The sequence below is a fragment of the Phyllostomus discolor genome, chromosome 3 (genome assembly GCF_004126475.2).
Source record: "Phyllostomus discolor isolate MPI-MPIP mPhyDis1 chromosome 3, mPhyDis1.pri.v3, whole genome shotgun sequence".
Classification (NCBI taxonomy): domain Eukaryota; kingdom Metazoa; phylum Chordata; class Mammalia; order Chiroptera; family Phyllostomidae; genus Phyllostomus; species Phyllostomus discolor.
In genome coordinates, this window is record NC_040905.2 from 64,504,700 (window position 1) to 64,529,797 (window position 25,098).

The 25,098-nt window shown below is 32.8% G+C and overlaps 1 protein-coding gene across 2 annotated transcripts in view; it reads right to left on the bottom strand.

Moving 5' to 3' along the window:
- Positions 1-3,053: 3,053 nt before the first annotated feature.
- The window catches only part of CHD1 (chromodomain helicase DNA binding protein 1), an 80,007-nt gene continuing 57,962 nt past the window's right edge, over positions 3,054-25,098 (bottom strand). The window contains exons 28-37 of one of the 2 annotated variants that reach the window (XM_036020586.1): positions 24,845-24,995; positions 23,775-23,897; positions 22,958-23,083; positions 22,198-22,470; positions 21,684-21,824; positions 15,683-15,861; positions 8,835-8,931; positions 7,898-7,949; positions 7,156-7,366; positions 3,054-5,842 (exon numbers count right to left, since the gene is read on the bottom strand). In XM_036020586.1, coding sequence (XP_035876479.1) covers positions 5,497-5,842; positions 7,156-7,366; positions 7,898-7,949; positions 8,835-8,931; positions 15,683-15,861; positions 21,684-21,824; positions 22,198-22,470; positions 22,958-23,083; positions 23,775-23,897; positions 24,845-24,995 — 1,699 coding nt within the window. In that variant the 3' untranslated portion in view covers positions 3,054-5,496. The remainder of the gene's footprint in view (positions 5,843-7,155; positions 7,367-7,897; positions 7,950-8,834; positions 8,932-15,682; positions 15,862-21,683; positions 21,825-22,197; positions 22,471-22,957; positions 23,084-23,774; positions 23,898-24,844; positions 24,996-25,098) is intronic. The other variant, XM_028515270.2, reaches the window with a different exon arrangement.

Below are 25,098 nucleotides of genomic sequence, written 5' to 3' on the forward strand. Positions count from 1 at the left end.
ACTTAGATGTTTCAACATTGCTCAAGTACCTCAGGTGATTCTTATTAGTCAAGTTTAAAAACTGGAAGACAGTAAACAAATTCTAGTAACAGATACTGGTAAGGCATACAAAAGTTTTCAGTACTACTAACAAAATCAGATATCAATGGCAAGAAAAAAAATCCAGTAATTAGACATAGCATTTCTGGGAAAGATACCAAAATAATGAAAAAATACAGTTGGTATGAGGCCCTCAAGTTTTAGGTGCTAGGGATACAGAAAGTGAACAAAAAAAAAGTTCTGCCCTAATGGAATTTACATTCTAGTGAGAATGCACTCAGTGACAAATGGAAAAATAATAATAAAGATGTACTGATAAGTGTGCTAGAAGAAAAAACAAAGAATATAAAATAACAGGGGTGTGAATATTTCTAACCATTTCTGGTTTGGTGCTGTCCTATTTAAATCAATTTTTACTCAAATAAACTCTTAAAGTTAGTATGCCTCAGCTTATCTTTTAACAGTTCTGGTGTCAGAAGAGGAAACCAAAGGTGACGACCTCCCACCATCACCTCATGAGCAATTAGCAACCAAGCAAATGTACCTCCTGCTGGGTCACCTTGAGCTCGCTGTCTTTGGAAGTGGTTGGCAGGTATGTCCCTCTCAAATCCAATGCTCTAGCTTTGCGCTTTTGCATTATGAGCTTTCAGACTTCATCTGAGCATTTCTTTTTCCCCCACAGGATCTGGAAACTGGCTGGGGTCAGACTGGGTCCAACTTAAGCTGAACTGCATCTTATGTGCAGCCCCCGTTGAAAAAAAAATCTGTTTTAAAGCTAAACAAGTAGGTTAATTCTGTCCAAGATAATCTTTAATTACAGTGGCCATGGTAGGAGCCTTTTAACTTAGGTCTGTTAAGTAAGTAGGCCATTAAAATGAGGTGACTCCAATGCCATGGCTGCCTACATAAGCGAACCAAAATTTGAGCCTGTAAATGCTTCAAGATTACACCTATGAACTAAGGACAAGCAGTCACAACAGCCACCTAGGCTTTAAGCTATTGGCAATCCATTTCCTTGCTTTGCTTCAGCTTTTCTCTATAGAAGTTCCTCCCGGAACTCCTGTTAGTGGAGCATGCCTCATCACTCTGATTTAGTGTTACCTAATTCAAATCGACTTTTGCCCACATAAATTAAACAAACAAAAAAAAGGGACAAAGTACTAATTTGGAGACCTGAGAAGGTATGAGCTGGAAGCATTCTTACAGAAGGAACGAAATGTAAAGATCCAGGAGCATTCTTTGGTGTATTCTAAGAGCAATGGGAGTAGCATGAAAGAGAACAGAAATTGCAAGGAGGGAAGTGCCATAGATGAGAGAGCGCTGAAACGTGAATACATTCATTTATCAAAGATTATGGGACACTGAAAAAAATTTTAAAGATCATTGGTGGGGAAGGGTTGAGTCTGGTTTTACATGTTTTAGGATTAGACACCTATTAGATATCTAAATGGAGATGAATTCAGGGGACTGGTTGAAAACACTCCACAGGCACGGAAAGAGAAAAAACTACTAAAACTGTTGAGACAGAAGAAAGCAATTAAAAGTCAGATGATAGCTATACCACAGAACTTCCAGAAATTAAAAATAGGTTAAGAGGCAAAATCTGTACAAGAAAGTAAAACCACACCTAGACTCACATAGAACTACTACAGAACACCAAAGTGAAGATTTGAAGAGGGGGAAAAAAAGAAGAGCAATGAAAGTTCAGTTCCACAGCTCATTCTACACATGTGAAACCTAATAGCAGTAGCCTAAAACAATGAAATTACAATGCAAATCACATTTCTGTCAGATAAAACATGTATATCAACAATGCAACCAATATCCTTAGCTTTTAATAGAATCATTATGAGCTGGGTTTTTTTTTTGTTTCTGAGATGCTTACACCTCTTTAATATACAGTGGGACATGGAATTAAAACAATCTCATTCATTTGGGAGTTTGAACAGCCAATCCTGTTTCAAATAAAGGTTTGGGTGTTTGTTTCTTTTTTAAACTAAAGGACAAGGTGATGGTCTTTTAGGACAGAAAGTATGCTACAAGAAGCCTCACAGGACAATTTATATAGATACTTGGGAAAGTCTGGAAAGTTATTTTTTTAATCCTACTATACCAAGTGATTATTCTTTCATTCTCTAACATAGCTATTTCGTATCCCTGCATCTTTATATAGAATCCAAAGATTTTTCTGTAATAAAATCAAGCTAATTAGATTCTAAAAAAATCACATAAAGCACTCCACAAAGCCACTATAATCATTGTCTAAAAACATAATTCCAATTGAGTTTTAAGTATTTAAAATATGATGCCTTAAGAATTTTAACATAATTTTGACATTTTCTCTCAAGATGTTTTTGTTGTTGTATTACTGCCTAGTTAGCCTCCATTTAAGCATTCAATAGCTTTGTTTGTATTTTTTAATTGAGTCTTGAATTTAAGTAACCTGTTTGATACAGGCATCTATATTAATATGCTTAAATGTATCAATTCAGAAATACTTTAAATTATATTTTGCATTATTTGCTAATTAACTACTCAAAGTTTTAACAATTAAGCCACACTGCCAGCTCATTTGTTTCAGATGAAATATAAAAAAAATCACATAAAAAATTAGTTGCCTTTCCCTCTCCTCCACAAAACTGTCAGTTATAAAGCTACAATATTTATGGACCAAAAGATCATTTCCTAGTCAGAAACAGTCATGGTGCAAAGAATAGTTATGTCATTTAACCCTAGTACACATTCTTGATAAATCTTAAGAAAATGAAATGTATAAATCAGCATACAATCTACACAGTATTTTCATTAACTACAAAAAAATTACAAAAGGAAAATTATATGTAACCTACTATATTGTACACAGCTGTAAAAGTTCTAATTTTACTAAGTCACTCACTCTGAAATTAATGAACAAAGCATTCACACTCCAATTTTCCACAGCTTTACACTCTGAATATTATTTTCTAATATAACCTGAGCAAAAATATTTTCTTTATAAGCAAACAGGCCACTGCTTTTAGTAAGAATCATTTATTGTATATTATGAAAGTGATGGGTTAATTGGTACAGTACTGTGCATAATCTCTCATCCTTGAAAAATTAAACACAAGTGGATAAAAATGCAAAGCAGTATGAGCATGTCAAAGACAAAATTTAGGCATACTTTATAATGTTCCCTGTTATATCTATGTACTAATGTTCTTCTCCATTGTGTTTTAATAAATTTATGGCTTATTCTTTTTCAATGTAATTGCTGACTTCTTACAAGTTATGAACATATTTTCCATCAATTAATGTTACATACAGTTTTAGATTTCATTCAACTCCACTAATAGTTGACTGAAATACTCAACTTAATGTAGAATTGTTAAGAAAGTTAGAGTCCATTTCACTGTCTCAAAAAATTTAATACTGTTCTTTTATGAAATCTGCACAATAGGATATAATGCAAATGTCTTAGCTACAAAGTGATAAATTAAAAATGCCAACCCTGATTTGTTTTAATAAAAAGCATTATATTTATTTTTATTCAGTGCTATCTTATGGAATAAAATCATTTATAGTAAATGTAGTAAAAAGTAAAAAGGTTAAAAAATGTGTACTGGCACTAAATTGTTTTATCACTTTTATATTTAATTATAAATAAGATATTTAAAAATGGAATTATTCCTCATGTTATCTGATATACCAAGAAAAAACTGATCATTATTCTTCAGAGTAACTATATAAAAAAGAAATCATTGCTAGAAAAAAAAAAAAGAAAGCCCTGTTTTGTATCCATAGTGTAAATTTTAGACCCAAATGAATAAAAAAATATTAAAAAATACATCTATGAACAAACTTCTATAGTTTGTTCCCACAGCTAAATCAATAGGGACACATTTAAAAATATTATTAGAATATAGCAATATATTTGTCAAAGTTAAGATTCAAATTTGTTACATCACAGCACACATCCAAGAATGAACGTATGCTACATGAGTCCCAAATTCCCACTGAATATAACAAAATAAAAATCTGCGAATAAATATAAGGCATTCTAAAATATCAGCAGAAAACCAAAGAGTCTAACAAAAATTTCAATGATCTAAACTTTACTCTATAGATTCATATAGTCTTCAAAATAGATTTAGTTGTAGTGCTACACATTAATTATATTCAACTGCTTATCAAAATATTCTTTTTTTCTGGTAGCTAAATGTTACTACTTAAAAAAAAAGTTAAGTGCTTGAGGGAATAAAAATGCAGCAGAAAATTACAGGAGCCCACATATCCTTTTTCTTAAATTTAATTTGTCATATATAAGGTTTTTATATACAATCAGTGTGCATTGTAACAGTTTATATTAAAAGTCAATCAAGTTTACCTAAAATGTTACCTGGCTGCATAGCACATTTGACATTATTGCCCACATGAAAAGGGAAAACAAATGGATTTACAATAACTTTTGGCCGTTTTGGATTCTGAAAGTGTTCATACACCTACCCTTTTAAACCAAATGCATCTGAAAATAATGTTTCCAGAGCATGCAGTTTAAATCTTACATTATTATCTCAGTATGTTCTTACTACAAATACAATATTGACCAAAAAACAAAAAGAAAAAAAATAACATGTATTTAATAAAATAGTCAATATAAAATGAGGACTAATGGAATTAAGTGGCCCCTTTCCCCATTTTTTACATTCTAAACAATGATTCCATCAAGACAAATCATTAAAAAGTGTTATTACACTGATTTTTTTTAAACAATAAGAAGGCCTGAGTTGGTAGGGAAAGGAACAGTCAAAAAAAGCCTGAGAAAGGGAAGGAAGGAAAGCTCATTTAATCTATTTACAATAATTTACAGTCAATTCTTTTTGTGTATGTAAAAAGGCATAATAATAGATCACAAACAGGAAGTTCCTGGCTATTTTACAGATATAAGTACAGAATTTAAATATTCAAGCTTGTGATGAAAAGCGGCAAGGTGGTCGCAGTGTACAATGTAAACAAGTAGCTTTGGAAAGTGAACAAAATCCTTGAGTGTTTTTTCTTTATTAAGAAAAGAACTCTCTTTCATTCCTTCCTGAAACATGATCACAGGTCAGAGTAAAGTTCATATACAAACATAATTTAAATGGAGGTCAGTCTAAAATCACTGACTTAAAAACAGTTTTATCCAGCCTATATGGAAGGGCAGTGTTGAGGTCCCTGTAATAGTAAACATTTTCAATTTCTTTAAAAAAGAAAAAAAAAGTACTACAATTATTTGTAGCACAGTGCAGCATAATCCTTAAATATAAAAATATTTTCTCTTCTGTTGGGATAATAGACCTTGCATCCTGGAAAGAAGTAACAATACTGCTACTGATAGAAGATCTGTTTATATCTTTCAAGTCATGTAAGGCAATTACTGTGTTGGTTTATGATATATGGCTAAAAGAAAAGTCCAGAAAGACAACACATCAGTTTTTGTTATGTTTTCCGATTACTCCAGGTATGCTCAGGTGTACTTTTGTGTTCAATTGAGTGTTCAAATGGAGATCTGGAGCCATAAGGAGACCTCTGATCTAGTGGTGATCTAGGCCCACTACTGGAAGGTCTGTGGTCCATTTGCCAATCTGAGTGATACCTATAATCCCTGGAAGATTTATGATGTGTATATTCAGAACTTGACCGATGATCTGAATGAGAGCGATGATCTGAATGAGAACGATGATCTGAATGAGATCTATCTTTTAAACTTCCTTCCAAATTTGACCTGTGATCTCTACTCCTGTGATCATCCAGTTTTCTGTGTTTCTCTCTATCACTGTAATATCTAACAAAAGAGAAAATAAGAATTTTAAATTAATAATGCAAATTAAATGTCTCCAAATAAATCTTATTAAAAATAAAACAAAAATACTTTAAAGCATACTTTTAATTGTATACAAGATCAGTGTTTCATTATAGAACTTTATAAGTAAGCTTAAAAATCACTGGAAATACCTCTGCATGTCTTTGATTCATAAAACAGCAGTGAACTATATAGACACCTCAGATAGCATCTAATTCTACATGCTCATTTTATATTGGTTGCTACTTTTTATGTTATGCATCATTTGTATTAATGCATCTTAATTATCTGGAAGCTGGAATTAAGATAACTTACAACTATCTAGAACAGACTTGAAATCAGAGCCTTGTTATGAGTCTCTAGCAGGACAAACTAGCTTTCTAAAAGGCAGTCTAGGATGCAGCAGTTTGCTAAAAAATAATTACAGCAGTTTAAGGAAAAGTCATCTTTAAAATGTTTCTCTTTTTCAAATAAAGTACATTGAAATATCTACTACTACAAATATGTTTTTTTCTTTTTATTTTGTGCCCTTCTCTAATTTTAAGAGCAATGCCATATTTGATGTATTTATAGTATGACAGTGCTTCTCACAGAGAAAAAATTGCAGTGAGTGCAATTAAAATACAAAGAAAATATTTCAATTTCTTTATTTCTCATCTTCAGTTTTATTCAGTTGTATTTTGCTTGTGGTGATAATCATTAACTAGTGAAAATATTCCTTTATCAATAAATGAATAAATAGTGTTATACTGTATTAGATTCAGGTTGTTTACTGTTTAAAAGCTTAAAAAACAAAACCCCAAACAATAAACAAATAAAACATCCTGATTTCAGGACCATCCCAGATGCTGTGATTAAATTTAACTGCAATAAGATGTTTTCAGATAAATTTCCACCCCACCCCCGTTTTTTTAATAGAATGGAATAAAGAATTTCCTCCATCAAATTTCATCCATATTCCATCAAGCTTTTATTTTATCCTATTTTATTTTGAAGAGTTTTTGAGTTAATCTTCTCCAAAATTAACAATGAATCCCATGGCATAGTTATAGAACTCCCTACACTTTCATCTCTTACTGTACTTTGATCTTAAATTTATAATTTAAAAAACAGTTCTTAATATTAATAAAAATGTACTAGAATTCATATTTTTCTTATTTATAAATAAACCTTATTGTCACACAAGGCTTGCTTGATTACTTTAAGTTTGAAGAGGCCAATACGGTCAAACATAGTAAATAAAATAAAAAAGAGAAAGACATGAATAAACAAAATTTAAAAACTGTCAAATTTACCTGCTGTCTTGCTTATAGTGATCCCAGTCACGATGATCTTTGCCATTACTGAAAGAGGAATAGGGTCTTTTCCTGGAGTCACTCTTTTTGTAAGAATCTCCCTGATGTCGGTCTTTATGATGATCATGATACTGAGATAAGTGTCTATCAGAAGAATAACTGTCCCTGCTGCTATCATCATGATTTGTATTCTCTTTTAATCTTTCCACCTCTGTTAGATTAAAAAAAAAAATCCAGCTTTTATGACTTCCAAAAAAATACATGGTAAAAAAAAAAGTAACTTTGCAGCTAGATTACAAGAACTCCTGTTTTAACTGCATCTAAAGAAAATCATTTCCTAAATATAGGTAGTTAAAGCATTTAGAAATAGTCTATTAAAGTAGTACCAAGACTTACAAAAGGGTTACTTTATTCTGAAATGTGAAAAATCACAACTGAAATATATGAGGTGTATTTCCTTCTCAGACAATTTCTGTCTAGTTTTTGTGATTCTTATACAGAAAAATACATTATTGCATTCTAAATTCATTTTTTAATTTATCATTTTAACAATTTATCATTTCAACAATTATTTTGTAATTTTTAGAAATCGGTAACAGGTGATTTATGGAAAGGTTAATAATAAGAAAAAAATTATTATTTAAGATAATAGACTCATTATGCGGGTATTATCTAAAACAAACACCCAAAAGGAAAACAATTTTTAAATTTACGTTCCAAAACAATAATAAGATTGACTTACCTGGATTTCTAATCATTTGAGCATTCAAGTTGCTGTTCTGGTCATTATTTTGCTAAAATAAATGCAAATATGTAAGAATCTTGTAAACGGCGTCAAAACCATTACAAAACAGGAAAAAAAAAGCCCTAAAAAAAAATCTCAAGGCTGAAAGAAGTCCTTATATAAGATATTAGAACGTATAAATGCATTTGCAGATATCTTTTTTAAAACCTAAAGTATTTGTCTTATGACTTATTAAAATAATTTTAGATTTAACAGAAAAGCTGCAAAATAGTACCAAAGACTTACCATATGCCTTTCTTCCAGTTTCTCCTAGTGTTAGTATATAACTATGGTGTAATGATCAAAACTGGTAAGTAGTTAACATTGGCACAACACTCTTAACTGAACAATACATTTCATTCAGATTTCACATTTTCCCACTAAGATTATTTTTCTGCTCTGGGATTCAATCTGGAACTCCATTTAACACTTAGTTTTCATAACTAACTTCCTTCAATGTGGGGCAGCTCCTGAGTTTTTTCTTGTCTTCCATTACCTCAACATTGCTGAGAGTACTAGACAGTTTTTGTATAGAATACCTCTCAACTGTTTTTCTGACATTTTCTTGTGATTTTCTTGAGATTATGCAACCCACACAACTGATGTACCTTTTCTTAGGATATTCTATCAGGTGGCTCAGGATGTCGATATTACACCGGTCATATTAACCAGTGTAATACTGATTGCTTATTTACAGTGGTGTAGGGGAGGTTCCTTTTCTAAGTTATGGTTTTTCTTTGTAATTAATAAACGTCTTAGAGTAGATAACTTTTAGACTGTTAATATCTTGTTTCTTATTCAGTAATTCTTTTACATTTATTCATTCAATTCTTTTCTAAGGAAAAATGTCTGTTTTAGTAACATAAATAAGAAAAAAAATGATGTGTTAATTTACCTGAGACTCCTGCCGTTTTTTAATAGCATGCTTATATAACTTATGCAATTTTCTTGCATCAAATTCAGTAAACTTAGATACGAAAATCCACAGGTTTCTAGACGAAGAAAAGGCAAATTAGTATGGTGGGAAATATCTGCTTTTTCGTAATTCCCTCTACAGAAGCAAAAATATACACATACTTTACCCTCTATAGAATAAAGTCTAAGAAGATTATTTCTAGTGTTTTTTAAAAAAACTTCATATATGGGTATAACTCTAAATGATACTAAACATTAGGTTTTACTTCTTTTCCAAGTCCCTTCATTTTTATACTTTTTTGAGTGAAAAGTAGTAATCAACCCTAATTTGAAACCAGATATGTAAATTTACACATCAGGAAGGGACTCATAATATGATTCAGATTAGTTATAAAAGGAACAAGTTACATTAGTAGTCTGAATAAATATAACATTAGTAATATAAGCTTGTGAAAAAAAGGGTCCTAAATAATACATTAAGAAACAACTGTTATTTTATAATTTTGATGTAATGGTCCTGAGAATAACATGAACAGACACTATGAACCATGGACATCATGGTATCCTTAGGCCTCTCTTCCCACCCCAAGGTAAGAATTAGTAACTGATCATAGTACTCTATCATGATAAACTCAGGTACAGCCTATGAGTGTTTCTCAACACAGCTTCATCAGTGAGATGCCACTCAGGTGCCACTCATAATCAGTGACACCTGAGTTGAAGTCTATCTGTTACTACTGAAGTAGTAATGATTTCACATATTCACAACTTTTTCTTAAATGTTTTTCAGTAGGTATTTTAAAATATGATTTTGAATCTTGCTTATATAAATAGGGTAGAGAAATTACTAATTAACCAAATGATGGAGTTTGGCATATTACCCAATATAAACATTTTTAATGAGTCCATCAATTTTAAGAAATTAAAAAAGAAAAATCCTCTTTGTATGAATAATGGCTATCCAGAAAAAGCCATCCTTCAATGACACTGATGGAAGGAACAAGGTCTGAGAAAGCAAAAACCCTTATCTGGAAAATTACATTCTATTTTATGGGAAGAGATTACATAAAAGCACTTACTTTGGAGACTTCTAAATAGCTGACACAGATTTCAAATATCAAGCACCTACTGCTTATGACTACAAAGCACACATTAAGTTATAAGTTAAAGCCTGGAATGAGATACTATTGATAATAGGTGCTTTATACAGTTTTTATATTTTCAAAGCTCTTTTCTATTTTTTAATCCACAAAAAACCTTTAGGTAGGCATAGTAAATATGGCACCCATTTTTAAAAATGAACAAGCAAATGAAGTAATGAGGCTAAATGACTTACCTAAATTCATATAGCTAAGTAAAGCTAGAACACAGGGCTTCTAATTCACTTTCCACTAAGATAAGTAATTCCCATCCTTTTGATTTTGACATCAACATGTAGGAATGGCTGCTGGCTAGTAAATTACTAAAAAATTGCTAGGTGTCAGTAAATTTTAGAATGTGTAAGCCTGTGAGTTATGTATTAACCACAAAATTATCCCAGCACATGTGCATATAGAGGTGAGTAATTATTCTAGAAGAATTCGTGTCAGTGTTCTTATGTCAGTTGTGGCTTTTTCAGTGTGTTCTCTGTTTCATTAATTATATAAATTATCATTAGTATAATAAACTTATTTTATGAAGGTTTACTTCAATGTAGCATATACTGATACTTATCCTTCATCAATATTTTTGTCTCTAATTTTATAAAAACAAGACTAAAATTGCATTGCAAATTAAAGAGCAGTCATCCATATGCTCATATTTAATGGACACATATATGCATAATACTCTCACAATTTCCTTCTATAGTAATACTTCATAGTCTGTGAAGTTGGGGTACTGATATAAATGACAGTACATTAAGGCATAGAATCTAATAATATCAGGCTTTTTAAAACTAACGGAACACTTTAACAATACATATGCAGAGATTATTTTCTTAATTTTTTTCAATATCATAAAAGTTTTCAAACATACATCAAAGATAAAAGAATTGTACAATGGTCACCCACATACCTACCACCTAGATTTTAGTATTAACATTTTAATGTTAGCTTCATGACGTATCATTTCATACATTCACCCCTCTGTCAATCCATTTGATTTTTGTTTGCATTTCAAAGAAAAATTCAGGTATTAGTATTTTTCCCTCTAAGTACTTTAGTGTATGTATCATTAGTTGATACCTGTTTACTTTCTTTTAAAGACAAAATATACATAAAATAAAATGTATAATTTTTAAGTTTACACTTGCTGAGTTTTCCTAATTAATACACTATCTAGTCCCAAAACATACCAAGAAAGTTCTGTTTTGCTTTTTCACAGTCTAGTAAGTTCTTTACTAATGGAGAGTTTTAAAAGACAATGGATAATAAATGGACCAAAAAACTGAGAAGCACTCTCTAGACTCCATTACCCCATATAATTCATTATCAATGAAGTCAGGGTAAATAAAAACTAAGGGGGGAAAAACAAAAAGACAAGTTGCCCAGCTGGATAAAAAGAGGGATCAAACCTTTGGAGGTAAAGGCGAACATGAAGAAATAAATCTCCCGGGTACTCATCTCTTTTATTTTAGAGGTTTTCTCTCCCCACTCCCCTTCTAATAAACTAAATCCAAAATAGCATTATATTTGTTATCAGTCACAATATAATTTCACCAAGATGTTTATTTCTTATCTTTCTACCTAAGTAAAATAGATTTTCTTTGTATAACTTTGAAAATATAAACTCTTAAGTTCTAAAAAAGTGGTAAATAGTATACAATGAAATAGTTCCAGATAGAAACCAAGCTCTTTAAAACTAAAAATATGAAAGACACTTAATATAATCCTTAAATTAACTAAATTTAGCTTTACAAATAATTCACTGCATTGCCTTTATTTTCCTAATTTTATCAAAGATAAGCGGCAATCAAGACATGTTTGGGAGCCACTGACAGAGAAAATTTCACTTTGGATTCTGAATATAAAAAGATTCTCATCAAAGCCTAATGCATACAAGGTCTGTCCAGAAGGTATCCAGCCATGTAATATGAAAAATAAAGACATTTATTGAAGATACAAGATACAAGAAACATAGTACACAGGACAAGGACACCTCAGCCTCCTTTAAAGTAGGCACCTTGGGACCTCACACAGTTCTCCCAATCATCATCAGCTGCTGTGTCATGTTTTTCTGAATCTCACCGATGGTCTGAAATCTCTTCCCTTTCAAAGATGATTTTACTTTTGGAAAATGCCAGAAATCACAGGGCACCAAATCTGAGCTGCAGAGGGGCTGAGATTTGATGTTTTGCCAAAAAACTGCACAACAGTGACGCACGAGCAGGTGCATTGTCATAATAAAGCTGCCAATCACCAGCTGCCCATAGCTGCAGCCCTCTGAATCATCAAAATAGTTTTTGTGGGAGACTTCCGGCAAGATGGACGCACCGTACCTCCACACACAACCAAGACTGGAACAACAACAACAATTTAGAGGCAGAATAACACCCAGAGCTGACAGAAAATTTATCTGAATGGAAGTCGAACAGCCAAGAAGTTGAAATAGACCTGTTTATCTAGACCGGTAGGAGGGGCAGAGACAAACAGCTGGGTGTGGGTTGCAGAGCGGTGCAGAGAACAGGGAGAACTGGGCGCATGAGGCAACTGGGGGCACATAAGGCAACTGGGAGCGCATAAGGCATCTGAGGCGCGCAAGATTGCAGCAGTCGGACCCTGAGTACGCAAGCAGCAGCTGGCAGACCCAGTGAGGTGGTGATTGTGGAGCAGGGCAAGATGTGCAACCAAGGAACCCAGGAAAAGGACTGAGGTCCCACAGAGAACGGAGCTACTGCCATTGTTCACTCTCGACCCCGCCCTCACATACAACACCACAATCTAGCGACTGGGGTGCCCAGCCCTGGTGAACACCTAAGGCCCCGCCCCTCACAGTAGCAGGAGAAAACAGATCAAAAAAAAAAAAAAAAAAAAAAAAAAGAGAGAGAGGGAGAGGGAGAGGGAGAGGGAGGGAGGGCTCCAACAGAAAAACCAACCAGTGCCCCAGAACTTATCCTTTTGAGCGACCAAGAGATAGCTAACCTATCAGATGCACAGTTCAAAACACTGGTGATCAGGCAGCTCACAGAATTGGTTGATTTTGGTCACAAATTAGATGAACAAATGCAGGTTACCATAAAAGAAATGAGGGAAAATGCACAGGGAACCAATAGTGATGGGAAGGAAACTGGGACTCAAAACAGTAGAGTGGACCAGAAGGATGAAACAACAAAACAGGAAAGAATGGAGAAGTAAGAATTCAAAAAAACGAGAAGCTTGGGAACCTCCAGGACATCTTTAAACGTTCCAACATCCGAATTATAAGGGTGCCAGAAGGGGAAGAGGTAGAGCAACAGATTGAAAACGTATTTGAACAAATAATAAAGGAGAACTTCCCCATTCTGGCAAAGGAAATAGACTTCCAGGAAGTCTGGGAGGCTCAGAGAGTCCCAGAGGAGTTGGACCCAGGAAGAAACACACCAAGGCACATCATAATTACATTAGCCAAGGTAAGAATGAAGGAGAGAATTCTAGAAGCAGCAAGAGATAGGGGGACAGTGACCTGCAGGGGAGTTTCCATCAGACTGTCAGCTGATTTTTCGAAACAGACCTTGCAGGCAAGAAGGGGATGGAAAGAAGTACTCCAAGTCATGAAAGACAAGGACCTATATCCCAGACTACTCTATCCAGGAAAGCTTTCATTTGGAATGGAAGGGTGGATGGAGTGCTTCTCAGATAAGGTCGGGTTAGGGGAGTTCATCATCACCAAGCCCTTATTTTGTGAAGTGTTGAAGGGACTTATCTAAGAAAAGAAGATTAAAAAAATAACATGTATAGTAAAAGGACAGCAAACTCACAATTATTAACAACTACATCTAAAGCAAAACCAAAAGAAACTAAGCAAACAATTAGAACAGGAACACAACCACAGAAATGGAGATCGCATGGAGGGTTAGCAACGGGGGAGTGGGAGGAGGAGAGAGGGGGAAAAGGTGCAGAGAATAAGTAGCATAGATTGTAGGTAGGAAATAGACAGGGGGAGGGTAAGAATAGTATGAGAAATATAGAAGCTGAAGAACTTGTAAGTATGACACATGGACATGAACTAAAGTTGGGGGGAAGTGGGTGGGAGAGGGTGTGCAGGGTGGAGGGGAGTGAAGGGGGAAAATGGGACAACTGTAATAGCATAATCAATAAAATATATATTTAAAAAATAGTTTTTGTGGAGGAATGTTCAAGCTTAACATAAAATTTGATGCAGATCTGTTGCTCTTCACTCAGTCATTCTGAATGTGACAGCCACACAGTATACATGTTCATTCAATAGCACATACCACTTCCAATGATTAGTACAGTGAAGGCATTATTGTTCATACATGCACATTAGTCTACTCTCCTTGTCTGCCAGGTTACATAGATGTCACGCAAACCATTCTCATTATAATAACAATGGCTGGACTTTTTCTTTCTGGACAGACCTCATATAACTAAACTTTACTGTATTCTTGTTCTCTGGCTTTAAGCTTTCAGAAACATCAAATGACTTGAAAGGACTTGAAAAGGATGAAATAACTGTTTTATGGTATTTAAGGAAAGTGTTAAAATCTCCAGTCAGTATATATATTCCAACCAAAAATAAAAAACTAAGCCAAAATATATGAATGTAGTACTTTAGGATTATTCTCCCCCATTCCTCATAATATATCTTATCATTATCATTTAGTAAGTAGAAAATATGTAGTGCCTTAAAATTTATAAAGGGCTTCAAATACAGATGTCATTTCACAGATGATAATACCAGGGAGCTCAGAGATACTGGTAACTGTTCAAGGCCACAAAGCCCAAAATTAGCCAAGATGAGGACTGAGCGCATCTTCTGAGGCCGATTCTTAGTTTCTTTAGACATAATAGCATAGTTTCACTTGCTTTCAAAAGCCTAGTGACCATGATCAACTTCCTGTCTCCTCTCTCTAAAAGGAGTCCTAGTTGAATTTAAGGAGAAAGGAAACAAGTGCAGAATTTTTTTAAAACTTTAGATTAATCATAATCACTCCTCTAGAAATGTTATTATAGTTTTTTGTTTTGATGTATAGCTGCACTGCATATAGCAAAGAAATCAGTAGACTAATAAACTGATATCAGGGACTGGTTTGTGTTCATTTATTTTTTTCCCAAACTTGTGTAATAGTTTGGTTTAATACTCATCTGGATCTGGTCATCACTAAGTGATTTGTATAGTATTATAGCAGTTTAGTTACAATTTTAATATCAACTGTGTTGCTACTGCTTCTACAATAAAGGGGAAAATAAAATTGTGCATTTTACATTGAGGATATTAATTTTTACAAGGCTTCATACTCATACTTCAAAGATGAATTGCTAAATATATATAACAATAAATGTGTTTGTTTGGCACACTAATCTCTAAAGATATTACTAGGAATAATTCAGTGAATTGATGATTTAAAGAAATAAAACAATATGAATTTTAATGAAACAGTTTTCATTATCTCTTATTTAAAGGCAGAGATACCAACTGTGATTATTATGATGCATAATTAAGTAATCGCTCATAAATAAAAAAGCTTTAAAGAAAAAAATAATAAAAACAATCCTCTATCTTCAAGTTACCTCTCTAAACATAACTGTTATTAAGTTTCAAAAGTAGAAAAATAAACTGAAATATATGAGACAAGTAGATGGCTACATAACCACAAATTGAACAGTTCCTAAAAAGTACATTACTTACTTTCTCCACTGTTTGATTTGTTCAGGATTTGTATACTCTTTCAGACATTCCGTGATATGGTCTCCAATTTTTATTAAACACTGTCTAGTATGCTCTAGTTGTTCTCTTTCTGAAAGGCCTTTCTCAGGCCTATCAAGTTGTTTCAAAGCTGCTTTGACAGGCCTCATTCTTTCTTTACACTGTAAAAGAGAAAAATAACATAAATACATGTATCAAAAATATAAACTCAACAAAGATCTTTCAATGATCTTTACATGAGTAAATATAGCATTGTTTGATGTTAAAATAAACATTAAATCTCACCTCACAGGTCTTAAATACCCTCTCAGATTCTCTTTGGAAAGTAGGGCTTTCATTAAAATTTAAAATCAGTCTTTGTGTTAAGTAAACACTTTGGATTTCACTTACCTTCTATAAAAATGGTACTTCTTATAGTGTAACACATCATTCTAAGCAGTCTTAAACACAAAATGTTAAAATATAATAAAATACATCAGAATATAACTTAATGTTCTATTAACAGAATAAAATATAAAAAATAAGGAGCTTTATAAAATAAACTGGCAAAGCTTAATAAAAATAGCTACAAGTATAAATTGTCTGTCTTCTAAACCTTTGGGACCAAACAAAGTAGCTAATGATGAATTTTGTTACTTCCATATTTTGATGACCATTGAGTTGGGGGTGGTTGACAAAAACCCACCTTTTCCTTGGCCTACATATCACTGGCATGCTGACAAAGGGACAATATACTAAAAACTGTATGATTCGGCTAAACTCTAATTTCTGTAATAAAAACCTATACCAAAACCAAAAAATATTACTAAGAAAAGAAGTTACAGATGTTTTATTTATATATATAAATGTAAAACAATATAATAATTATATCCACTAGTAGCAAGTTGGGTTATTTAAGGAATGTAAGGATGAATTAACTACAGACAACATATTTAGTTGATCCAACACCATTCATTTTAAAAAAGAAAGCCTCACATCGCTGCTGTTCAGGGCCATTCTTAGAAAAATTCAATGTGCATATATGTGTTAATTTGTTTCTGAGTGCTTTATTGCTTTATCGATCTATTTGTTTAAATCATGTTGGAAGTTTTCCATCTTTTCTCAAGAATAATTTAAATAACACTGGAATTTTATATTTCTTAGTTAAAATTAGAACTCAGCAAGACCTGATGCCTTTTTTAAAAAAGAAAATCTTTAATATCCTTTCTAATTTTTAGCATTATTCATACCTGTTCTATACATTTCTTGTTTCTTGCTCAATGTTTGTAGTTTATAATCTACTAAAAATTATTTATTTGATATATGTAAGTTCAGTGCACACTATGTTATAGGCATTGTTCTAGACTCAGAAGAACAATAAAAGAAGGAAATAATCAGGATCAGAGCAGAAATAAATGACACAGAAACTAAAAAAAAAAAAACAATTCAGAAGATCAATGAATGCAGGAGCTGCTTTTGTGGAAAAAAAATAAAATAAACAAAACTGACAAACCTTTAACCAGACTCATTAAGGAAAATAAAAAAAAAAGAGGACCCAAATAAATGAAATCAGAAATGAAAGGGGACCTGGCTGGTGTAGCTCAGTGGATTGAGCGCAGGCTGTGAACCAAGGCATCGCAGGTTCAATTCCCAGCCAGGGCACATCCCTGGGTTGCAGGCCACGCCCCCCCAGCAAACGCACATTGATGTCTCCGTCTCTCTCTCTCTCTCTCTCCCTCCCTCCCTCCCTCCCTCCGTCCCTCCCTCCCTTCCCTTTCTGAAAGTAAATAAATAAAATCTTAAAAAAAAAAAAGAAATGAAAGGGGAGAAGTAACAATGGATACCATAAAAATACAAAGTATTGTTAAGAAATTACTATGAACAACTATATGCCAAGAAATTGGACAACCTGGGCGAAATGGATAAATTTCTAGAAACATACCATCTTCCTTCCAAAACTGAATCAGGAAGAAGCAAAAAACTTGAATAAACCAATAACAACTAGTATAATTGAAGCAGTAATCAAAAAAATCCCAGTACACAAAAGCCCTGGAGCAGATGGCTTCATAGGCCAATTTTACCAATTATTCAAAGAAGAACTAACACCTATCCTTCTCAAACTATTCCAAAAAATTCAAGAAGAGAGAATATTCCAAACTCTTTTTACGAGGCCACTACTATCCTAATTCTAAACCTAGGTTAAAACACAACAAAGACAGGAAATTACAGGCCAGTATCTCTGATGAACACAGATGCTAAAATCCTCAACAAAATATTAGCAAATCAGATCCAGCAATACATCAAAAAGGTCATATACCATGATCATGTGGGATTTATTCCAGGGGTGCAAGAATATCTGCAAATCAATAAACGTGATAGATCACATAAACAAAATGAAAGACAAAAATCACATAATTGTCTTAATAGATGCACAAAAGCATTTGATAAAATCCAGCATCCATTTATGATAAAAACACTCAGCAAAGTGCGAATAGAGGGAGCATACCTCAACATAATAAAGTCCACATACAAGAAACCTATTGTCAACATCATACTCAATAGACAAAAACTAAAAGCATTTCCCTTAAGATCAGGAATAAGACAGGGGTGTCCACTGTTCACTATTTTTATTCAACATAGTACTGGAAGTCCTAGCCACAGTGATCAGACAAGAACAAATAAAAGGCATCCAAACTGCAAAAGGGGAAATAAAGCTATTATCATTCATAGATGGCATGCTATTATACACAGAAAACCCTATAGGCTCCACCAAAAATCTACTATATCTAACAAATGATTTTGACAAAGTAGCAGGATAAAAAGTCAGTATTTATAAATCAATGGCATTTTTATATTTCAAAAATGAACTGTCAGAAAGAGAAACTAAGAAAATAATCCCATTTACTACTGCAACAACAACAAAAACAACAACAACTAAATGTAACCAAAGAGGTGAAAGACCTGAACTCAGAAAACTAAAGGACACTGAGGTAAGAAATTGAGGAAGATACAAATAAGTGGAAGTGAATACAAATAGTGTTCATGGACTAGAAGAATTACTGTATTTGGCCATGTAAAATGTGCAATCACATTTTTGAGAGGATTATACATGGGATTATTATACCCATCGTATGTAATCATTACACCCATGTATAATGAGCATCCTTATTTTTCACTCAAAGATTTAGGCAAAAAAGTGTGTATTATACATGGCAAAATACAGTAACATCATTAAAATGCCCATGCTGCCCAAAGCAAACCACAGCTGCAATGCAATTCCTATTAAGATACCAACAGCGTATTTTACAGATCTAGAACAAATATTCCAAAAATTTATGTGGAACAAAAAAATGACACAGAATAGCCTCAGCAATCTTGGGAAAGAAGAACAAAGTTGGAGGGATCACAATATCTGATATCAAACTATACTAACAAGGCCACTGTAATCAAAACAGCCTGGTACTGGCATAATATCAGACACACAGACCAATGGAACAGAAAACAGAAACAGAGAGCCCAGAAATAAACCCATGTCTTTATTGCCAAGTAATATTTGATAAAGAAGGCAAGGACACACAATGGAGTAAAGGTAAGTCTCTTTAATAAATGGTGTTGGGAGAACTGGACTGGCACATGCAAAAAAATGAAACTAGACCACCAACTAATACCATATACCAGAATAAACTCAAAATGGATGAAAGACTTAAATATAACTCATGATATCATAAAAATCCTAGAGGAAAACACAGGCAGTATAATTCTGGATATCTCATGTAGCAATATTTTACCCATATATCTCCCAGGGCAGGGGAAATAAAGGAAAAAATAAACAAACGGGACTATATCAAATTAACAAACTTCTGCACAACTAAAGAAACCACCATTAAAATGAAAAGGGAACTGACTGTATGGGAGAACATATTTGCTTACAATTTATCCGACAAGGCTTTAATATCAAAAATGCATAAAGAACTTATATGAGTCAACACCAGGAAGACAAATAACCCAGTTAAAAAATGGGCAAAGGAACTGAATAGAAACTTCTCCAAGGAGGACATAAAGACAGCCCATAGACATATGAAAAAATGCTCAACATCACTAGCCATCAGAGATGCAAATTAAAACCACAACGAGATATCAACTCACATCTGTCAGAATGGCCATCATTAATAAATCAACAAACAACAGGTGCTGGTGAGGTTGTGGAGAAAAGTACACTACTGGTGGGAATGCAGACTGGTGCAGGCACTGTGGAAGATGTTATAGAATTTCCTCAAAAAACTAAAAATGGTACTGCCTTTTGACCCAGCGATTCCACTGCTAGGAATACACCCTAAGAATCCTGAAACACCAATTCAAAAGAAATGAGGCACCCCCATGGTCGTAGCAGTGCTATTTACATAGCCAAGATTTGGAAACAGCCTAATTGCCCATCACTACACGAGTCTATACAAAAACTGGTACATCTATACAGTGGAATACTACACAGCAGAGGGGAGGGAAAGAAGGAATTCCTACTTTTTGTAATACCATGGATGGAACTGGAGGCTAATATGCTAAGTGAAATAAACCATTCAGTAAAAGACAATATCATATAATCTCATTTATAAGAGGAATCTAATAACCAAAATAAACTAATGGCAAGAGAACTAGAGGCACAGAATCAGGCAACAGACTGACAACTAGCAGTAAGAATGTTGGGAGGAGGTGGGGATGATTGAAGGTGAAGGTAGATTAGTCAAAGAACACATATGAAGGGACTATGGACAAGGACAATGGTGAAAGGACTGATTATGAAGTGGGGGGCACTTTGGGTTGAGGGGCCAAAGGGGGGAAATGTGGGACAACTATAATAGCATAAACAATAAAAAAAAATTTTAAAGAGCAGTAAATAAAAGAGACCCTGCCTTTAAGGAACCTGCACTCTAGTAGAAAAGCACCAATAAATAAATAAGACATAATGTGTTAGATGATGATAACTATAATAAATATATGACTATATATTTAACATAATATATATTAATAACTACAATATACGAAATACATAGTAACCACAAATCAAAAATCTAGAGGAGATATACAAGACATAAAGAGAAAGGAATCCAACCACAACACTACAGAAAGTCATCAACATACAAGAAAAATCAGCAAGAGAGTAAGAAGGGAACAGAGAACTACAAAAACAATCCAAAACAATAAAATGACAGTAACTATACCTATCAATAATTACTTTAAATATAAATGAATTAAATGCTCCAATCAAAAGATGGATAAAGATGTGTTGCATATATGCAATGGAATATTACTAAACCATAAAAAAGAATGAAATTTACCACTTGAAACAACATGGATGGACCTAAGGGATGTTAAGCTAGGTGAAATAGGTTGGACAGAGAAGGACAAATGCCACATGATTTAATTTACATGTGAAATCTAAAAAACAAAATACACCAACAAGATAAACACAAATTCACTGATACAGAGAACAAACTGACGGTTGCCAGGTGGGAGTGGGGCTAGTGGACTTACTGAGAGGATCACAGTTGTTAAGTTATATAAATACTTAATCACTATGCTGTACTACGCTGTATACCTGAAACTAATATAATGTTGAATGTAAACGGTAATTTAAAAATAAAAGTTTAAAATGAATTAATAAACCCACTGGAAAAAGACAAGATACAGTCTCCCTTAGTTTGATGAAAAGCACTGTTATACAGGTTCAGAAACTGAAAGTTTGAAATTCTACAAATTCTACAGAGGGAGGAAAAAAGTTCACTCTAAGTAGTCCCTAAATGCTTCTCCTTCAAGTTTTTAATTTATTAAGAAGTTTTTCCAAATTGATTCTAAACTTAAGATACCTTTCAAATATACTGCTTTTATCAACCTGAATTGCAGTACCAGCAAATTCAAATAAATTTCTAAATTAAGAGCTCCAAAAAATAAAATTGCAATTTAAATGTTAGAATTATTGCAAATAACCAGAAAGCCTACTACTACTTACAATGCTGAACGTTTTCTGATCCAGCTCTTCTGATTCTTCAGATATGGGAACTGGTTCACCACTTGCAGTGATATGAACTAGACCATCTGACACTGAAGACTTCTTGGACTTTTCCTTGCTATCAGACTTAGATTCGCTCAACTGAAGAAAAATTGAAAATAAAACAAAAACAAAAACAAAAACAAAAACCCAACAATAACAAAGGCAAAATGATCAACACTTCCAGAAAACAATTTCTCTATTATGGTCTATAGTTGTTTATTCACATTTAATTATTCTTATCTATTTTATTTTTTCTGATTTTATTTGGAGAAATCAAAAATAAAGCTACTCTGTTATGTTACCCTACAGGTATTTTAAAAAGAATTTAAACCTATTTTTCTCTTCTACAAGATACCCACATGTTTTTAACTCAGTTACTAACACTAATTTGGGCTGACAGGGAATTTGTTCTCCTAAAATGTAAACAAGCTGAGTGCTTAACTTTCTAAAGTTTCCATTATGATTTGCATACCTTTTCTTCCTTTATGTCTTTTTCTTTCTGCATAGCTTCTATAGCTTCTTTTATTTTGTTTTCTCTTTTTTCTTTAAAATCTTTTTCTTTTATATCTTTCTTATCCTCTTTTTCTTTTATCTCCCTTTTAAGTTCTCTTTTATTTTCCTTTTCTTTTGCTTCCCTCTTTTCTTCCGGTTCCTTCTTTATACAAACATCTGGCTCAGGTTTTTCTTCACTGTCTCTTTCTGTTTTAATTTTTTTATTTGGATGTTTCACAGAAGTGATCTCATCCTGGAAAGTGCAAGTATGGCCAATGTATTACTAACCAAATCTTTAGAAAAATTATTTTTTTTGCATGACTATCAACTGCATGTATGTGGATTCTGAAATAACCAGAATCCCATTAATAATGATACATGCAATGTCTTCTTAAAACAACTAATGTAAGCCAGTCCCATTCAAAATTCAAAATAAAATTAAAGGAGACAGAACCTCATTCAAATGGCAAATGTTTGAAAAGGAAGGACCTTTGCCCTCTCTCTCTAGTTTAGTATATTATAATACAATATAATATTGTATTAGATGAGTAGAATACTGTTCTATAAATGAGACTACATAGTAAACTATTAAAAAAAAAGAAAAGAAAAAGAAAAAGAAAAAACCCTCAGAACCAAAAGTAAAATTTCAGGCTTTAGGTCAAATTTCAAATGTAAAATATATCAAAACACGCCATGTTGTTTTTTATATAATAGGTTGCTTTTCTAAAACACATTCTTACCTTATCATCTTCATCTGACTTTTCTGAGGGCAGGGGAGAAGAATCGCTCTTTATTTCCTCTTTCACTTTTATAGACTTCATTGCTTTATTCTTCTTGGCTCTAGCTTTTCTCCTCTTTGAACCTCCCTAAAAATAATTATTTTTATTCTAATCAACTCCATAAATTCCATTTATAAAAAAACTTCTTAAATTTTGAATCAAAAAAGCCTACAGAACACATATTTTTACCCAATCCTTGTATACCAAGCTCGGAGAGTCAATGAAAGTCATACAACTTAACAAAAAGGAATTAAGAGAAAAGTAGAACTAGAGAGAGATAGGAGGGTTTTTCACTCTCCTAAGTTATTATCCTCATCTAAAATTAATGCTACCAGAGACAGCATTAGAAATAATTTTCAATGGTACATGGGTAGTTATGACATTGTGGTCATAGGTAACTTGTAAAGATTGCTGTAGTTTCCAATCACCTCTCTTTTAGTGTCTTTTTCCTACTTTTGGAGCCTCCTCATACATAAATTCAGTGATCTTTAATGATGTTCCTTAAGCTTTCCAATGTCTCCAAATAACACAGTAATGGAGGCCTAACCTCTCAAAAAGCACTCTATTCTAAACAAGTTGCACTACTTCCTCTCCAAATACTAGCAACCACCCCCCGGCAAAACCTAAAGTATATGTTTTTGGTGTGCCACAGAATTTTAGTAGTTTATGTGTGCCATGAGATGAAAAAGATTGAAAATTGCTGGTCTAGGGTAATCAGTAAACTAGACTTATCTTACTGAAAAGTAAACTGCTCTTAAGTATCTGAATTTTAACTTACTGCACCAGAAAGTCTCTGAGCTTCTTTTCTTGCAAGATCTTTACTAAGTAATTTGATGAGGTAGTCTGCACGTGTCTGCAACTGTTTTGCTTGTGGTTTTTTATCAGGATCATCAGGAAGAATCTAAAAGGCAATTTTTTTCAGGTTGTTTTTAATTAATAACATGAAAAATTTAAAAGCTAAAAACTGTTCATTCATTTTTTAAAAAATATATAATTCACTGACAAATCATAAATTCTTTAAATTTATTGACTTAAAATGTGAAGTACATTTTTAAAAATTATCTAGGTCAGAAGATTTGGTTTCCCTGGAAAGAATCCTAAATAAATACATAAGAAAAAAAAAAAAAACCCCTCTATCTGAAATAAGAACACACAGTGTAAAGTTAGAAATTTCTTTCAATGTCCAATAGTATATTTAGCATCCAGTGTTATTATTAAACATTATGGTATTCTTACAAAAGTATATTTGCTATAAAGTATATAAAACTTCCGAGAATATAAAATATTATCTATCTAGAAGATAATCTACAACAGGCATTGTGGGAAAAATTTTACAGTGGGAATCTAAACTATTCAGTGTTGCTTTATAGTATCAAATGACAAAAATACTAGTATCTGAAGGTTCCCATTTGTTTGTGAAGTAAAAACATAAAATGGTAACTTAAATGATAAGAATAAGGTGATGCCTCTGTGTTTTCCATTCTAGGCAATGATTTTCACTAAAATAGTAACATCAAATCACCAAAAATCCTAAACATGGTTTGCTATTAAAAAATTATAAAATATTTCAGAATCCTTTTATTGCCCTTGAATCAATTCAGTTAATAATGGAATGATTTACTTTTAATCTAAAGAAAAACAAACCTATGTCTTAGTAACAAAAATATAATTTCAGAGGTAAAGCAAAATCTCAGAGATCATTTTTATTCAATCCCTTCATGAAAACAGGTTCTAAAGAAGCCAAGATCACACAACTAGCTAGAACCTTGGTTTCTTGACTCAGTTAATTTTAAAAGCAAAATTAAATTCAACATTAATGAGCAACAGAATCAATAAATATTTAAGTACCTTGTGCGTTAGACTGAGGTCAGGATCCATTTTAATCATTTCCCAGCTCCCATATCCGTATTCGTATATACCAATTAACAAATTGGAATCATCTTCTTTGCCCCAGTCTATATCAAAATGAGCTGCCTTTGTATGGCATGGGATAGTGTACCTAGCATTAAAGTTAATAACCAATGTCAAGTTTACAATTGCCTTATTAAAAAATAACTTTGAAAAACATAGTAAGTCATTTGAACTTAATTTTATGTTTAAAA